General features: G+C 46.4%; 1 protein-coding gene across 5 annotated transcripts in view; it reads right to left on the bottom strand.

Annotated features, from left to right (window-relative positions):
- Positions 1–13,882, bottom strand: part of FAM168A (family with sequence similarity 168 member A) — a 198,691-nt gene that overhangs the window by 6,082 nt on the left and 178,727 nt on the right. For 4 of the 5 annotated variants that reach the window (XM_033862316.2, XM_033862319.2, XM_073808501.1 and 1 more), the window contains 4 exons: positions 9,799–9,924; positions 3,120–3,262; positions 2,105–2,279; positions 663–793 (listed from right to left, as the gene is read on the bottom strand). In XM_033862316.2, the coding sequence (XP_033718207.1) occupies positions 681–793; positions 2,105–2,279; positions 3,120–3,262; positions 9,799–9,924 (557 nt within the window). In that variant the 3' untranslated portion in view covers positions 663–680. The remainder of the gene's footprint in view (positions 1–662; positions 794–2,104; positions 2,280–3,119; positions 3,263–9,798; positions 9,925–13,882) is intronic. The other variant, XM_033862320.2, reaches the window with a different exon arrangement.

Raw genomic sequence — 13,882 nt, 5'->3', positions numbered from 1 at the left:
ACTGGACCCCCTCCCCTCATGCTGGGATCCCTAAATGGAGCCCTCTGTGCCTTCCCAGTGGAGCTGCCTGTTTCCCATCCAGTGCCAAGAGCTCCTGGAGGAGGAGGGCGGGGGAGATGAGGAAGTAGGGCAGAGGATTTTCGAATCCCTGGAGCCCTGCAGTTCACTGGCACTGCCTCAGCAGCTGCAGAGGGCAGCAAGGAATCTGGTGGTGGGGATGGCCCAGGGTTTCTGCCTGGCCCCAGTCAGAGCCAACATCTGACTGAGGTAAAAGTTCATTGGAAGAATGGGGCCCACAGGTAGAAGACGCCTGAAGACGGTATGGTAAAGAGCACAGAATTTAGTACTAGAGGATTGGAGTTCAAGTCCCAGCTTTTACTGGTTAAGTGATGTTGAACTATGTATTTATCTGTAAAATAGAGCTAATGATCCTTATTTCACAGAGCTACTGTGATGATCATGAGAGAGCATACGTTAAGTATCTAGAATATATATAAAGTTACAGCTATTATTAAGAGTGATATTACTGAACCTGGAGCAGGAAAGTAACTGGTAACTGTCACCTGCCCCTTGCCGACACCTGCGCTTCAGACCAAGACAGGGGCTTTGAAACAATTCTGTTTTGTCACCCTCCTACCTCTCCCACCCTGGGCCCCACTCACTTGGATGGGATGCAGGCTTTACCAGTGCGGGGGCACATAGCTGTACGCAGGGGTCCCTTGGGCCCTGTATGCTGGCATGGAGACAGGGTGTGCCCCAATCGCGGTGTGCTGGGGTGCAGTCAGCAGGGTACCTGAGCATCCAGAGAGAAGAGTAAACCTGATGAGGCCGTCCCAGAGCGCTGGGATGAAGAGGATGAAGCCACAGCCTTTCACACAGCTGCTGCCCACCCTTCCGCATCTTGCCAGGGGAAGCATTCCTCATGCTCCAGGACAGTCACTCACTCATCTTCAGTGGCCTCCTTTCACCCTTCTTTGTATGCTCCCCTCACTGTACCAACATCACACTGAGTGGTGATCGCTGGTTCACATCGTTGTGTCCCCACTAACCTAGTTGTTCCTACGGGTAGGGTTCTGGTCTGATCTATCAGTATTTGGTCCCCAGGACCCAACCAACAAGGCTGGCACCCAGCAGACATTCAATAGCTTGCTGACCTGATCTGGGGAGTGAGAGGCCTCAACAACGCCTACATTAGGGGGCAGAATAAAATCCCAACTCCCACCTCCTGTCCACTCAACCCCTCATACTCTCTTCCCCCAGAAGGTGACCTAGCTGATTCTTTGAAAGTTGGGTCTCTAAAGGTTATTCAGAGCCCTCCTTTCTTCTCATGCCTTTCTTTTTAATGCCAGTTCATCCAAAGACTTCCCTAAACCTGCTCTTCCTCTGGCATCTCTCCCTGCCCCCATTTTCAAGGTTCCCAAAGGGCAGGGTTTCTGGAGTAAGCCAGAAATGGAGAAGGGGTCTTCTTGGACTCCTGCTTCTCCTAAGCCTCACAATTAATTATTGGACAGGTCCTTAAGCTCCTGCCTGCTAAATAACATTGCCCTATGCCCTCCTTTCTGGAACCCTGCTGCTACCAGAGTCCTAGCATCATCATGTCTCCTCTAAACCAGAGCTTCCCCCTGGCTAAGCCTGCCTCCACCTTTCAGCCAGAGAGAATGATTAAACCAAACTCCATCTCTCCTCTGCTTAAACCCCTTTCTATCTCCCCGTTACCTAAAGGTATTCAAGACTCTCCACCACTTTATCTCTGACAACTATTCCAGCCACCCTTCCAACTCCATGCCCCTATTTCCTAAGTGATTTAGACCATTTCCATTCTGTGAACGTGCTTTACCCATGTTTTTTACCCCTGGACTGCCCTTCCCTTTTTCGTCTCTCTGGTTAGCCTCTGTTCACCCTTCAAGGCCTAGCTCAATAAGTCCTCCTTGGTGAAATCTTCCCCATCCCTGTGGACAGAGTTAGAGGGTCCTCCTCTGTGTTCCTAGAACCCCCAGGCATAGAATTCTTCATGCTTTGCTACAATCGATTCCATGACTGTGTTCTCCACTGTCATGAGTTCCTGGAGGAAGGGGATGGACACCAACACAGATGTTGCCCTTACCTGCTGACATCGCCATGGTGGTGCCGGCCACCATGCCCATGGCCACACCATTGGTCCTGGGAGCAGCGACAGGCGCCGGGTAGATGGCAGAGGGAATGCTGTTGGGCTGGACGACCGTGGTGTGGTGGATGACATGGGGCTGGGCAGCATACACCGGCTGTGTGTAGTAGGCTCCCTGGGGGAAAAAAGGCTGAGGTCACACAGGCTTCTGGAGAGGAGGGGAGCCTGTCCCAAACCCTAAGGGATGGGGTCAGAGAAGCTCTGGCCCAGGGACACAAGGTCTGGGGCTCTGCTTCTGTCTTCTACGTGGCTGTGGACAGTTCAGTGCTGGGCTCAGCTTCTGGTCTGAAAAATAAGGCTTGAACCCTGTCCTGCCTCGCTCCTAGGGCTGCTATGATGATCTACTATGTTTATCTTATTGCAATGTGCTTCTTCTTAGACTGCTTAAAATACAAAGGTAGGGACCACGATCAGTGAGTGAAGAGGGCTGTGGACGAGGCTGGTGAACGTCAGAGCACTGTGCATGTGCACACATGAGGGAGTACTGGTGGGAGTATCATACTGGTGTGACTGCTGCCATTCTACATACTGGAAAAATGTCATAAATGCAGAGCACTTCCCCAAATGTCTCTTACTATCTATTTCCCTGGAGGCAAAAAAGGTTGAGGATGGAGACAATGGTCTGAGGTGACATCCCACTGCCTGGATCACATGACTGCTTTGTGCTGTCACAGCCCCACAGGTCTGCTGACCTTTGGGCAGAGCAGACAGGGCGTCCTGGATCATCTTAATCCAGAGCTTCTCAAATGTTTTTGCTAAATAATAACAAGAGCCTCAGACTGTGGACTGAGGTAGACTGGGGGAGTGTGTAGACTGCAAGGTTATTGTTTTAATGACACAACCGCGACAGCTCATCAGAGCCACGAACTCTCTTCTTCACCCCCCTCCACCCTACCCAGGCTGGTGGCTCCTTTACCTGCAGAAGAAGTGGTCCCGGGCTTCTACATGTACCTACCTGGGCATACAGATTCTGCTGGGGGTAGGCACTTCTGATGGGATACATGGCCGTCTGATAGGGGTTGGGTGATGGGGAGTAGGGGGGCGGAGCAGTATTACTCTGGGTCGGTGGGACCTTGTATGGTGTCCCCGCAGTATATCCTGTACCAAGGCAATAAGAGAGACTTTCAATTAGTTGGCAGAACAGCATCGCTGGAAGGCAGCAGGTCCCAGTCAACGACTCCCCAGACAAACATGGGCTGAATCCAGGCTGGAAACACAGATGAGAACAGACAGAGAACAGGGCTCCACCCAGAGAGCCCGGGCCCCAGAGGCAGCTCCCTCAGTGGCTGCATGTGTGGCATCTTTTATTTCTCTGTCTCAGGGCTCTGATCTATAAAATAAGAGGCTGGGACCAGATGATCTCTTAAGGGACCCTTGCAGCTCAAACAGTCTGGGACTCTGAGCCATGTGCCATGAGACAGGCAGGTGTGCATGGACGGGAGACCCTCAACCAGCTCGCTCTATACCGCACTCTCTCTTCTTGCTTTTCTGTCTCCGTACTCAGCACCTCAGGGCATCCTCTGCTGCTGCTTCTGTCTTGCTTTCTCCTGTATTCTCTCTTTTTCTCCTTTTATCTCTCTCCCTTTTTGGACTGCCCTCCACCATATTCCCCTTCTTCCCTGCCAAGTTTTAAGGTGGAAACCCCACTGAAAACCCCATTCAGAGACCCTCATCTTCTGGGATGCTGAAAAACTTTGCTCTACACAGCTGGCCTTTCCTCCCCTCCTGGGGTTTGGGGGAGGGCCACCACTGTCTGAAAGACTGAAGTCAAGGATCAAAAAGGTTCACATCGACCTGGAACCCAGGCCATGTGGGGTCAGCAGGGTGGACTGAAGCTGGGTAGGGGCTGAGAGTCAGGCCCCAGGAAGCTCACAATCAGCCATTCAAACAAATTGTGCTGCCTTTGAATTTTCTGGAAAAGAGAGTCAGATCCTAAGTTCGCAGGAAAAACCTGAAACATGAATCACTCAGGAACAAGACTGTGTTCTTAGAGAATCACAAAATGGAATGATTCTTTGGAACCCAAGTGATCATCAAGTAGCCCCCACTCTCTTACTCTGTACTAGGGGATCCTGGGGTTCAGAAAGAGCAAGTCTTTTTAGGAACACCACCTTCTTTCTGAGTTGAAGGGACAGTGCCAAGGGATCCTGGCTTTGGATGTCCAATGGGGTGCCGCTGGGGCTTCTTCCCTGTCCCCGTCCTGGCTTGGTCTGGCTGACACATCACTGAACCTCTCTTGGCCTCAGGTCTTTCTCCTACAAGATGCTCACCAAGGACCCTTTCAGTAACATGGGGCTGTTTTTACAAGAAGGGACTGGGGCCAGAGTGAAAAGAGTGATTTACTGGAAGAGAAGAGGTCCAGGCTTCAGGCCAGGATTTCCTCCAATCTGCTGTGACTACTGGCAAGTCTCTGGGCCTTAGTTTCCTATTTTGTAAAATTAGAAGGCTAAGAATGAAGATTTCTTCCTGAACTAAAATCCCATTTTTCTGAAGACCCTGGGTCTCTTCTACCCTAACTTCTACCAAGTTAAAGCAAGCTGCCACACAGTCACAAATCTCTCTCAAGTCACACCACAGCTTTGGCATGGTGACCCCCTGCCCCTGATGAGCTACTCAGAAGGGTATGAGAGCTGTTATTTAGTCACCACCCAAGGCACCACCGAAGAGCTGTCCTGCCCTCTCCCCTGGAATCATGTCATTTATCTTTCCACCTGCAGACCCATAGTTTGTTCCATGAGAAACTGGAGAAACTGATTTTGTGGTCAAATATGCTTGGGAAATAAGTAGCAATGGGGCTGGAAAAATACATTAATGAGAAGGTAGCACTGATAAGAACTAGAAACTAACTGGAAGTGGAGGTACGAGTCAGCTGAGGAAAAAGTCTAGAGCAGGTTCCTCCAAGTTTCTAGATTGTGCAGCTAATCATGAAATGTGGTCACAGGAGGAGAAACAGATACTGTGGGGAAGACAGGGAGTCTAGGTTTGCAGACATCTAGAAGGAACTATTTGAGGTGTACTCACCTTGGAGACACAGTTTACTTGTCTGTAAAACAAAGGGGATTCTCAAGATGGGTGTGTCCCAAGAGTATACAAGGGATCCTAAGTGTTATTTTGCCACCCGCCCCCGCCAAAAAAAAAGGACAAGGAGAAGGTGGGAGGGAAGGGGGAAGAGGGGGAGGAGGAGGAGAAATATAAAATAAGAGAGAAAATAGGTTTTATTCCATGACACTGAGAAGTTTTAAAATGATAGGATGAACTGTGAGTCTCCAAGATAGGGATATGCAGGAGACTGTTTCCAAATTTGTTTTACCACAGGATCTTTTATTCATCCTATTCACATTTAAAACATGCAAACTACAATTTTGTGTGTGACTGTAGCTTGTTTTGGTAAATCAAATTTTACTGTAACACAGCCATGCCCATTCATTCACATACTGACTATGGCTGCTTTACTGGTAGAATGGTAGTTAATGGCAGACATCGTAAGGCCCCAAAAGCCTAAGATATTTATTATCTGGCCTTTACAGGAAAAGCCTGCTAACTTCTGATTTAAAGGAATAAAACAGGTTATGGGGAGTCCTGCCAGAGTGGAGAGCACCTCTCTTCCATGCAGGAGGGCAGGACACCCCTGAATCCTAAGATGCCTGTCTCTGAAAGCTACACAGCACAGGGTTGTGATTATAAGTAGTCTGGAGCCAGACTGACTGCCTGGGTCCAAACCCCAGCCCTCCTACTTAACAGCTGTAGAATACATCTGTCTCCTCATCTATAAAATGGGGATAATAATAGCACTTACTTCATAGGGCTACTGTGATGAATACATTAACTAATAAGTGCAAAGCCCTTAAAAGAATGCCTGACACATTAAAAGCAGTTCATAAAGATTAGCTATTATTCTTTTCTCTTTCACTGTATAGAGAGATAGTAAGCTTCCTGTTCTAGGGGGTATACAAGCAGAGACTGGTCTGAAAGATGACAGTACATAGGAGGTTAAACTAGTATGACTTTTATGGTGTGATCCAGCTTGGAACACAGACTCCAGGATTCTAAGATTCTAAAATTTGATGGTTTAAAATGCCATGATTTTAAGATTCTTTAAAGATAACAGGCCAACAGTGCTGGTGACTTTCCTTTATGCTGCCAGAGAATGTGTGCTGAAGTTTTATCCTCTGAGGAAGCCTGCACTAACCCTCTCTGTCACAAGGACAACCATCTTACAAAGTGTTGAGATTATCCCTCTGAGGAAAATCAAAAGGTTCCAAGAGACTGCAGTAGAATTTGGTTTCCACATCCAAGAATAACCTTGTCTACAAATGTATCCTTTCTTCATGTTATGAAATGAGACACACACAAACTCAAAATACAAATCAGTAGCCAAAACACACTGGGTGGCCGAAAAGATGATGCTGGAGAAGAAGGCCTTGCCTATTTGTCCAGACAGGTTGAGAAGGGAGAAGCAGAACTGCAGAGCTAGAAAAGACCTTAGAGATCATCAAGACCAATGCAAACGTTTCACAGATGAGACGCGAGCAAATGAGCGAAGCCTCACGAGGACCCAGGACTCAATGTTCCCTCCTCTGACTACAGTGGTCCCAGTCCTGGGCTCTGTCAGCGATTCACGTCAATTCTTCTCTCAAGGAATACCTTCACTGGACTAGATAATATCAGAGGACCTTTCTAGTGCTGATATTCTACGTTGTGAGCATTTCAATGGGACTTCTATTAGAAAATCATTGCAGAGGACATTCCACAACTGACTGATGGTCCTGTCCATACCCCTGAGGATCACTGGAAATTCCCCTGGGGCTGTAGCCTGGGCTACCTTGGGTATCACAAAATTCAGGGTTTATTACTTTATGCACCTAAGTTTAAAAAAAAAAAAGCCGTTGGATTTGATGCAAACAAAAATGAAACAAAACCAAGTCAAAACAGAAACTCACTGATTTTGCTCAAATGAACTTAGATTCAACTCACTCACTCAGGGCCTGGGTCTCCTGAAAAGAGTTCTACCTCCGTCTGAAGGTTACAGAATTAGGACTTTGGAATGCTATACCTTAAGGACATTAGAGACTGGAATTCAATCCTCTGCAATTCAGGTGAAGAACCTAGAGCCCAGGGGAGCACCAACTTTCCCAAAACTGCACAGCAAATCAGTGCGGGGCTGGGCCCAGAGTTCAGGGCTTACCATGCCCTGGGCAGAGCTCATTTCTGAAATTATACGTCTCTGTAGTCCAATCTTGGACATTTGGTATATTGGCCTTTGTGTCTTCATTTCATTAAAGGCAACATTGTGAGAGGAAAAAGGAATCTGATCACTAGCAGTCCCAGCCCTGACTTATGAAAGAGGCTTTGTTTATGGTACCCTGTTCTTTCTCTCAGGTTGCTAACCATAATTTTAGACTCCATCAAATAGGGTAATAAAGAGAGTGTATACATTAGCAAGATAAAACTTTTTCAGCCCTCTCTTCAATCCTTCTGCACTGTCATAAATCTTTTTCAGTTGTAGAGCCCCTACCACCTTCAAACACATTGATCCTCACATGAAGGATGCCTTTTAGACTGATCAGTTTATTGACTATCAGATTTATATGTCTGGACAAAGCTCTATGTATGATTCTTGCCTTGACCCCCCAGTCTCCTTGTTGGCAGCTGAACAAGAGAGTGCTGAATAAGTAGAAGGAAGACCTAACTACAAACAGGCTTAGCAAGTGTTAGTGAAATTACATTGAATTTGTCAAAGTGCCCTGAGTTTTCTGTGGTATTAGAAGCCACAAAATCTGTGTGCTGGGAGGAACTCTGGTGGGACATGGGAGGACCAGTCAATCCCACCTCTATTTACGGATTATAAGAAAGAGAGCACATCTTGGCCCTTTCTAGGGACTGTGATAGCCTGTGAGAGGACAGTGGGATATAGCTACTGGACTTTTCAGTGGAACTTTAGGAAGATGTCAACATAGTGGAAGGCAAGGCCTTCTAATACTCAGACTTTCTCATTGTGGAAAGGGTTGCTTCTGGAGGGAATGAATACTCCATACCTGGAGATGTGTGAACAAAGGCTAGTTGGCCAACTACTGGTCCGGGCAGCTAGAGAGGAGGCCCCTGAAAGAGTGGAAGATATTGGGTATACAGCACCAAGGTGATAGAATCAGGAGCCTAATAGCTAGAGAGAACCTTAAAGATGACCTAGTCCAACCCACTCATGTTACATTTGGAAAAAGCAAGGTCCAAAGCACAGACATGAATTATCCAAGGTTACACAGAACCAAGTCTAGAATCCAACTCTTTTGGTCTTCCACTCCAGGCTTCTTTCTGCTACACTACAGCAGGTGTGTCTATATGCATCTACCTCCATATGTGCAGATATAAGACAGAATATGCATGTATATGCCCATTTACATATATAATATCATAGGTACCTGGAAAAATTCCCTACTGCTATCATCCCTCTCTTAAATAAGAGTAAAACTAATCTCAAGGAAAAAAGTCAGTAATAGAAACTTAACTTGGGTGATACACTTTTCTAGTCGTGCTGCTTACCAGTTGGATGGCATTGGGCATATTACCTTTCTGAGCCTCAGCTTTCAAACTGGAATAAAAATCCACCCAAATAGAACTATAGTGTAGATTAAATGAGAGGGTGATCATGAAAACATATTCTGCAAAAGGTGAGAGTTATGTTGTATAAACGTAAGTTGATGTTGACCTGAAGGGGCAATGATAGCTAAGGAGAAAATAACATTTTAAAGAAAAATTTAAAATACAATGTATTCTTCTAATTTACTCACTTAATAGGTTAACACTTCACTGAACCCCAGACCATCGGGCCTAGTCTGCAACATCCCTCCGAGGGCCTGTGCAGCCCTTGCTGGCACAACTTAAGAGACTGGCACTCACCACATCCAAAGCCAGCCACTCCTCTTTCGGACAACTGCAACAAGGCACGAAGCTTTTCCTCATACAGAGTCAAAATGCCACTCAGTCATTTCTAAACACTCGTCCTCATTTTACCCAGTGGAGCCATTTTGTGTTAAAAATCAGATGTGAAGGTGAAACCATCAGTCACTCTACTGAGCCTCAAGTGAAGTGACCAATCTGACAGGCCAGATGGTTTCCGACCTTCACGAGGACTTCCTGCACATACCTTGCTCTCACAGTGTAGCCTCCACGAGGGCAGTGTTTCTCAAGCAGGGGGCAATTTTGCCCCTGGGGATATGCACAGGACAGCCCCCCCCCAACCAAGAATTATCTGCTCCCCATGTCCACAGTGCTGAGGTTGAAAACCCTGTGCTAGTTGGAGGAACCCCCTCTGTCCAAAAGTCCACAAGACTTTAAAGTGCCCTCTGTCCTTCCCTTGAAATGCAGTAACAGTCCTTCCCTCATCAAACTCATTGGCCAGGTGAGTACTTCCTTCTCTCTCCCTCACTGCTTTGTGTCTCCTCAAAGCAGGGTGTGTGATCAAAGAGGATGACCGTTTCTATATGAGGAGGGCCAATTTTTTGGTGGGTAGGAGAGAGAACCTCTTAAAACAGTGTCCTATAAATGTCAGTTTTAAAAGTTCCCTTTCCTTTCTTCCTAAGAGCCAAATCAGTCCCAACCAAGGGGAACAAGGAAAGGAGGAGACAGGCTGTATTTACTGAAAGCCGCAGAGGATGCTTGGTAAGTTCGGTTCTCGGTCCCGGTGTCCACTGGGAGGTGGAAGGTGCCTTCAGTGCCACAGGAAGACGAGTTCTGTGGCCAGGCCTGTTTCATCAGCAGAGTTGCTTAAGGGAAGACACAAGAATGGCATTAGGCAGAAATAGGAAGTGGGCACCACCAATCACAGACACAAAAGCAAGGATCTTGAGCTGGACGGAAACATATAACCCAAGGGGCCCTGTTCAGACACACAGGATGGTTCAGCTTTCTGAGATGGGTGAGTGGTTGGGAGGAGTGCTGAAGTGACCTTCTGAACGATTTGAAACTGAGGAGACCTAAGCTTATACTAAGTAGGGGAGTCAGGATTTTCTACCCACTACCAAACCCATGAAAATGCTTATGAATACTGCCTTCTACTGCCTGACATTCTAGCCTAAGACTCTGGGATACTCCTTAGCCACCTGGTCGTTAACGTGTAGCAACTCGGAGCCTTTGACTATGTACTGGGCCAGATCAACTGAGTACCCCTTTATATGCCTGAAATCTCATCTGGAGGTGTATTTAACAAATTGTTTTCAAAGAGCGACCCCAAAATACTAATAACCACATGACATGAACCTTGCTGGACTGCCATCTCCTCTAAAGGGACTGAGCTTTGGTGGCTTACAAGGCAAGGCTGTCCAGCGGGACACTACCTGCAAACCTCTTCTCCTGTAGACCTAGCCAGGGCCAGACAAACCTCTTGCACCTTTTATGTCTCCTGCTGAGGTGCTACTGGTGCTCCACCTGAGATATCGCCTCATGAATTAGAGATGATCTTTTGGGCCACTAAGAAAGCAAATGTCAAACTTGGGGTAGGTGTGAAATAGAGATGAGGCTCAGTTTGAAAGAAATCTGCAGAGACTTCCCAGGCTGACTCAAAGCTCAGCTTGAGAAATTTGAAGGATGATGTTTCCTATGGAATAGAAGTGGGGAGTGACTCAAAAAACTTACCTTCATGTGTCCTGTAGGGAAGGAGAGAGGAAATAGGGTTTCAAAGGGAGTGGGGGGAGGGATTGCCTAACATTTTACGTATCTCTCTTGATATATTTTCAAACAATAGAGGGGAAAAAAAATTTTTTTTTTTTTTGGCCACACTGCGCGGCTTTTGGGATCCAAGTTCCCCGACCAGGGATTGAACACGGGCCCTTGGCAGTGAAAGCGGGGAGTCCTAACCACAGGACCGCCAGGGAATTCCCGAGGAGAAATATTCTTGACCCAAATTTCTACTTGTGGCTGAAGAATGATTTTAACAGTATCTTTTCCACTCAGATGAGGTCTTGGGAGACATGGATATGGGGTGTTTTAAAGTATATTAGTATTGGCAACAGTTGGATATACGTGAAACATTTTAACAAGGGGCTAGGTAAGACAGGGTGGTATGAGAAGCAAGTTTGCCTATACCCTCTCATTCCATCAGGACAAGGATAATCCACCTCCAGACAGATCTCCATAAACTCCTCTGCCTGTCCAGGTAACAGGAAATGCCTCTGGTTCCTTCAGTCATGGAAATACTGGGGTCAGAGGAAGAGGTCAAAGACTACTGTTTTTGCTGAACCAAGGATAGAAGTACAGCTGTTCTGGGCTGACTGCGCTTGCATCAATGGCCCGCGATACATACAGCGGATGCTGAGAAATGAGAAGGAAATCATGGGCAGGGAAATGACACTAAAAGGAGAATTCTGGTAGAAGAAAATGGAGATCCAGCAGAATTCCCATGCAGAGTCCAGGGCCTTTGCTGGACATTACAACATGACTCTGCAGACAACACAGGAGGAGGGCAGTCAATTTAAACAATTATCATGGGTTTCTTTTCCTGGGGGGCAGGGATGGGTGGAGTGGTGGGAATTAATAAAGGACCCAATTAGTGTTGAAAAATCTTATTAAGATAGCTCCAGATTTAGAATCTGCCACTTCACGTGGCTGGAAAGCCCTGGCCACCTAAAACAACTCCCTAAAAAGTGAAACATGTAGCTCTGAGAAGTCAGATAGAGCAAGCCCAGGCCCTCAAGACCCCACAGGAATCCACCAGGGAGCAGGAGGCCTAAATTTGGCTGCTGAGAATTTGGAGGACCTGTTCTGGTCCAGTTTTTAACCCAAGTGGTGCATCTTTACCATAATTTTAATCATGAGCCAAAAGTCTGACATTAGCCTAAAGGACTGTGTGACAATTAAAGTAAGTAAATCAAAATTAACCAAAGAGTGACTGAGGCCTACACTGCACTCAGCACTGAGGGGAGCGCCACGGTGGACAGGAACACACGTGGGTCATGGTCACCGCACACCAGGTATTTATGGTCTAGCTGGGGATGCAACACAGCCACACGCCAACCAGAGAGTGAACAAGACAGCATTACACACAGTAAAACAATGTTCCAGATTAACCAGGAAAGAAGCAAGTGTGACTGTGCCTTTGATTATGTGTTTCCCAACTGAACAAGTGAGCTAACCTATACATGTTCCTGAAGAAGTGGGTATTTTCTTCTGGTTTCATTATAAAGAAAACAAATACTAATATCTTCTATATTTTTCTGTATATATGAATACATAATAATTTAAATAACTGGATAAATATGAAGGCTGAAAACAAAAAACAACAAATAACAGCTGTCGACTTGACTTCCTCATTAGTTAGCTATACGTCCACATACAATTCTAAAGAAACCCATTCTGCTGCTGGTAGTGATTCAGAGCTCAGCTGTGGGATGAAGACAATCCAACTGAAGCTTTTAGAGGCGTGGTAATAGAGGACGCTGCTCTGACAGGTATGCCTGTTCTTGGGTGCCATGAAAGGTACCAACTCCTAGAAATGGTCTATATTTTGAATAAATACAAGTGTATATACGTCAAATATTATTGAGGTGTACGTTTGAGACTACATACTTTTGCACTTTATGTAGTACTATATATGTACTATTCCTCAATTTAAAAAAAGAGAGAGCGAGAACCCATGGCAGTGAAGGGCCACGGCCCAGTCACAGCATGCGGCCCACGTCCAAGTGCTGGGTTGTTCACATCCCTGGACATGGGGCCCTCACGCCCTCTGACACTTGAACAATCTGTTAAGCACACTTACAAGGAGGAGAGGCAGCAAGGGACCATCATCCTGAACAATGTAGTAAGTCAGGAAATCTGAGTTCTAGCCTGGGCTGTGCCACTTATTAGCTGTGGGACCTTGGGCAAGTCACTATACCTTTCTAAACTTCAGGTCTGTTGTCTCATAAAATGGCAATAATAACCACTCCTTGATTGCTTCATAGTATTGATTGTGAGGATCAAGGATCAAGTGTCAGCCAGTCTTACAGTTTCTAATTCTGGTGTCTGTCTACTCTTCCATCCCCACAGGTGTGGACAGCTCCAATGGAAGCTCTCATCACCTCTTACCTGAATTATTGCAACTGCTTCCTCACTGTTCTGTTTGTTTTTAAACCTGCCAATTCCAATCTCCAAGCTGCAGTCAGAGTGATATTTCTAAGACCTAAACCTAATCACAAAAACTTCTTTCTTAAAAACATTCCATGGTTCTCCATTACCTAACTCCTTGAGTGGCACTCAAGGCCCCTCGTGATCTAGTCCTATGATCTCCCTAGACTCACTGTTCTCACTCTCAAACCCTACATGACAGCCACACAAACTGTTCACCCTTCCCAGGCTATGCCAAGAAGCATCACTTCTCTGTATTTTTGCTCACACTGCTCACTCTTCCTGGCATGTCCTTCCCCAAATACCACCTGGTAGACGTTTATTAATCCATCAACCAGGAGCTGAAGACTCACCTCTACTATGAAGTCCTTTCTTTTCCCCACTTCTTGATCACAGCCCCCTCATGTATCCCACTTGGTTCACTATCCCAGTTCCTGTGATTCTTAGAAGCCCCTGTACTTGCTAGTTTGTCCATCTCCCCCGCTAAACTTTGAGCTCCTTGAAAACAGGAACCCTGTCTTACTGAACTTTGTATCTTCAAAGGGCCAGCTTAGGGTCTGGGACAGAACATTTTGTGAAGAGAAGAGCTCCATACACACACTTTAGTATTTCTATTTCAGA

The sequence above is a fragment of the Tursiops truncatus genome, chromosome 8, assembly GCF_011762595.2.
Source record: "Tursiops truncatus isolate mTurTru1 chromosome 8, mTurTru1.mat.Y, whole genome shotgun sequence".
NCBI classification, from domain to species: domain Eukaryota; kingdom Metazoa; phylum Chordata; class Mammalia; order Artiodactyla; family Delphinidae; genus Tursiops; species Tursiops truncatus.
Note: the sequence above shows the minus strand (reverse complement) of the source record. Positions and strands in the feature narration are given on the sequence as shown.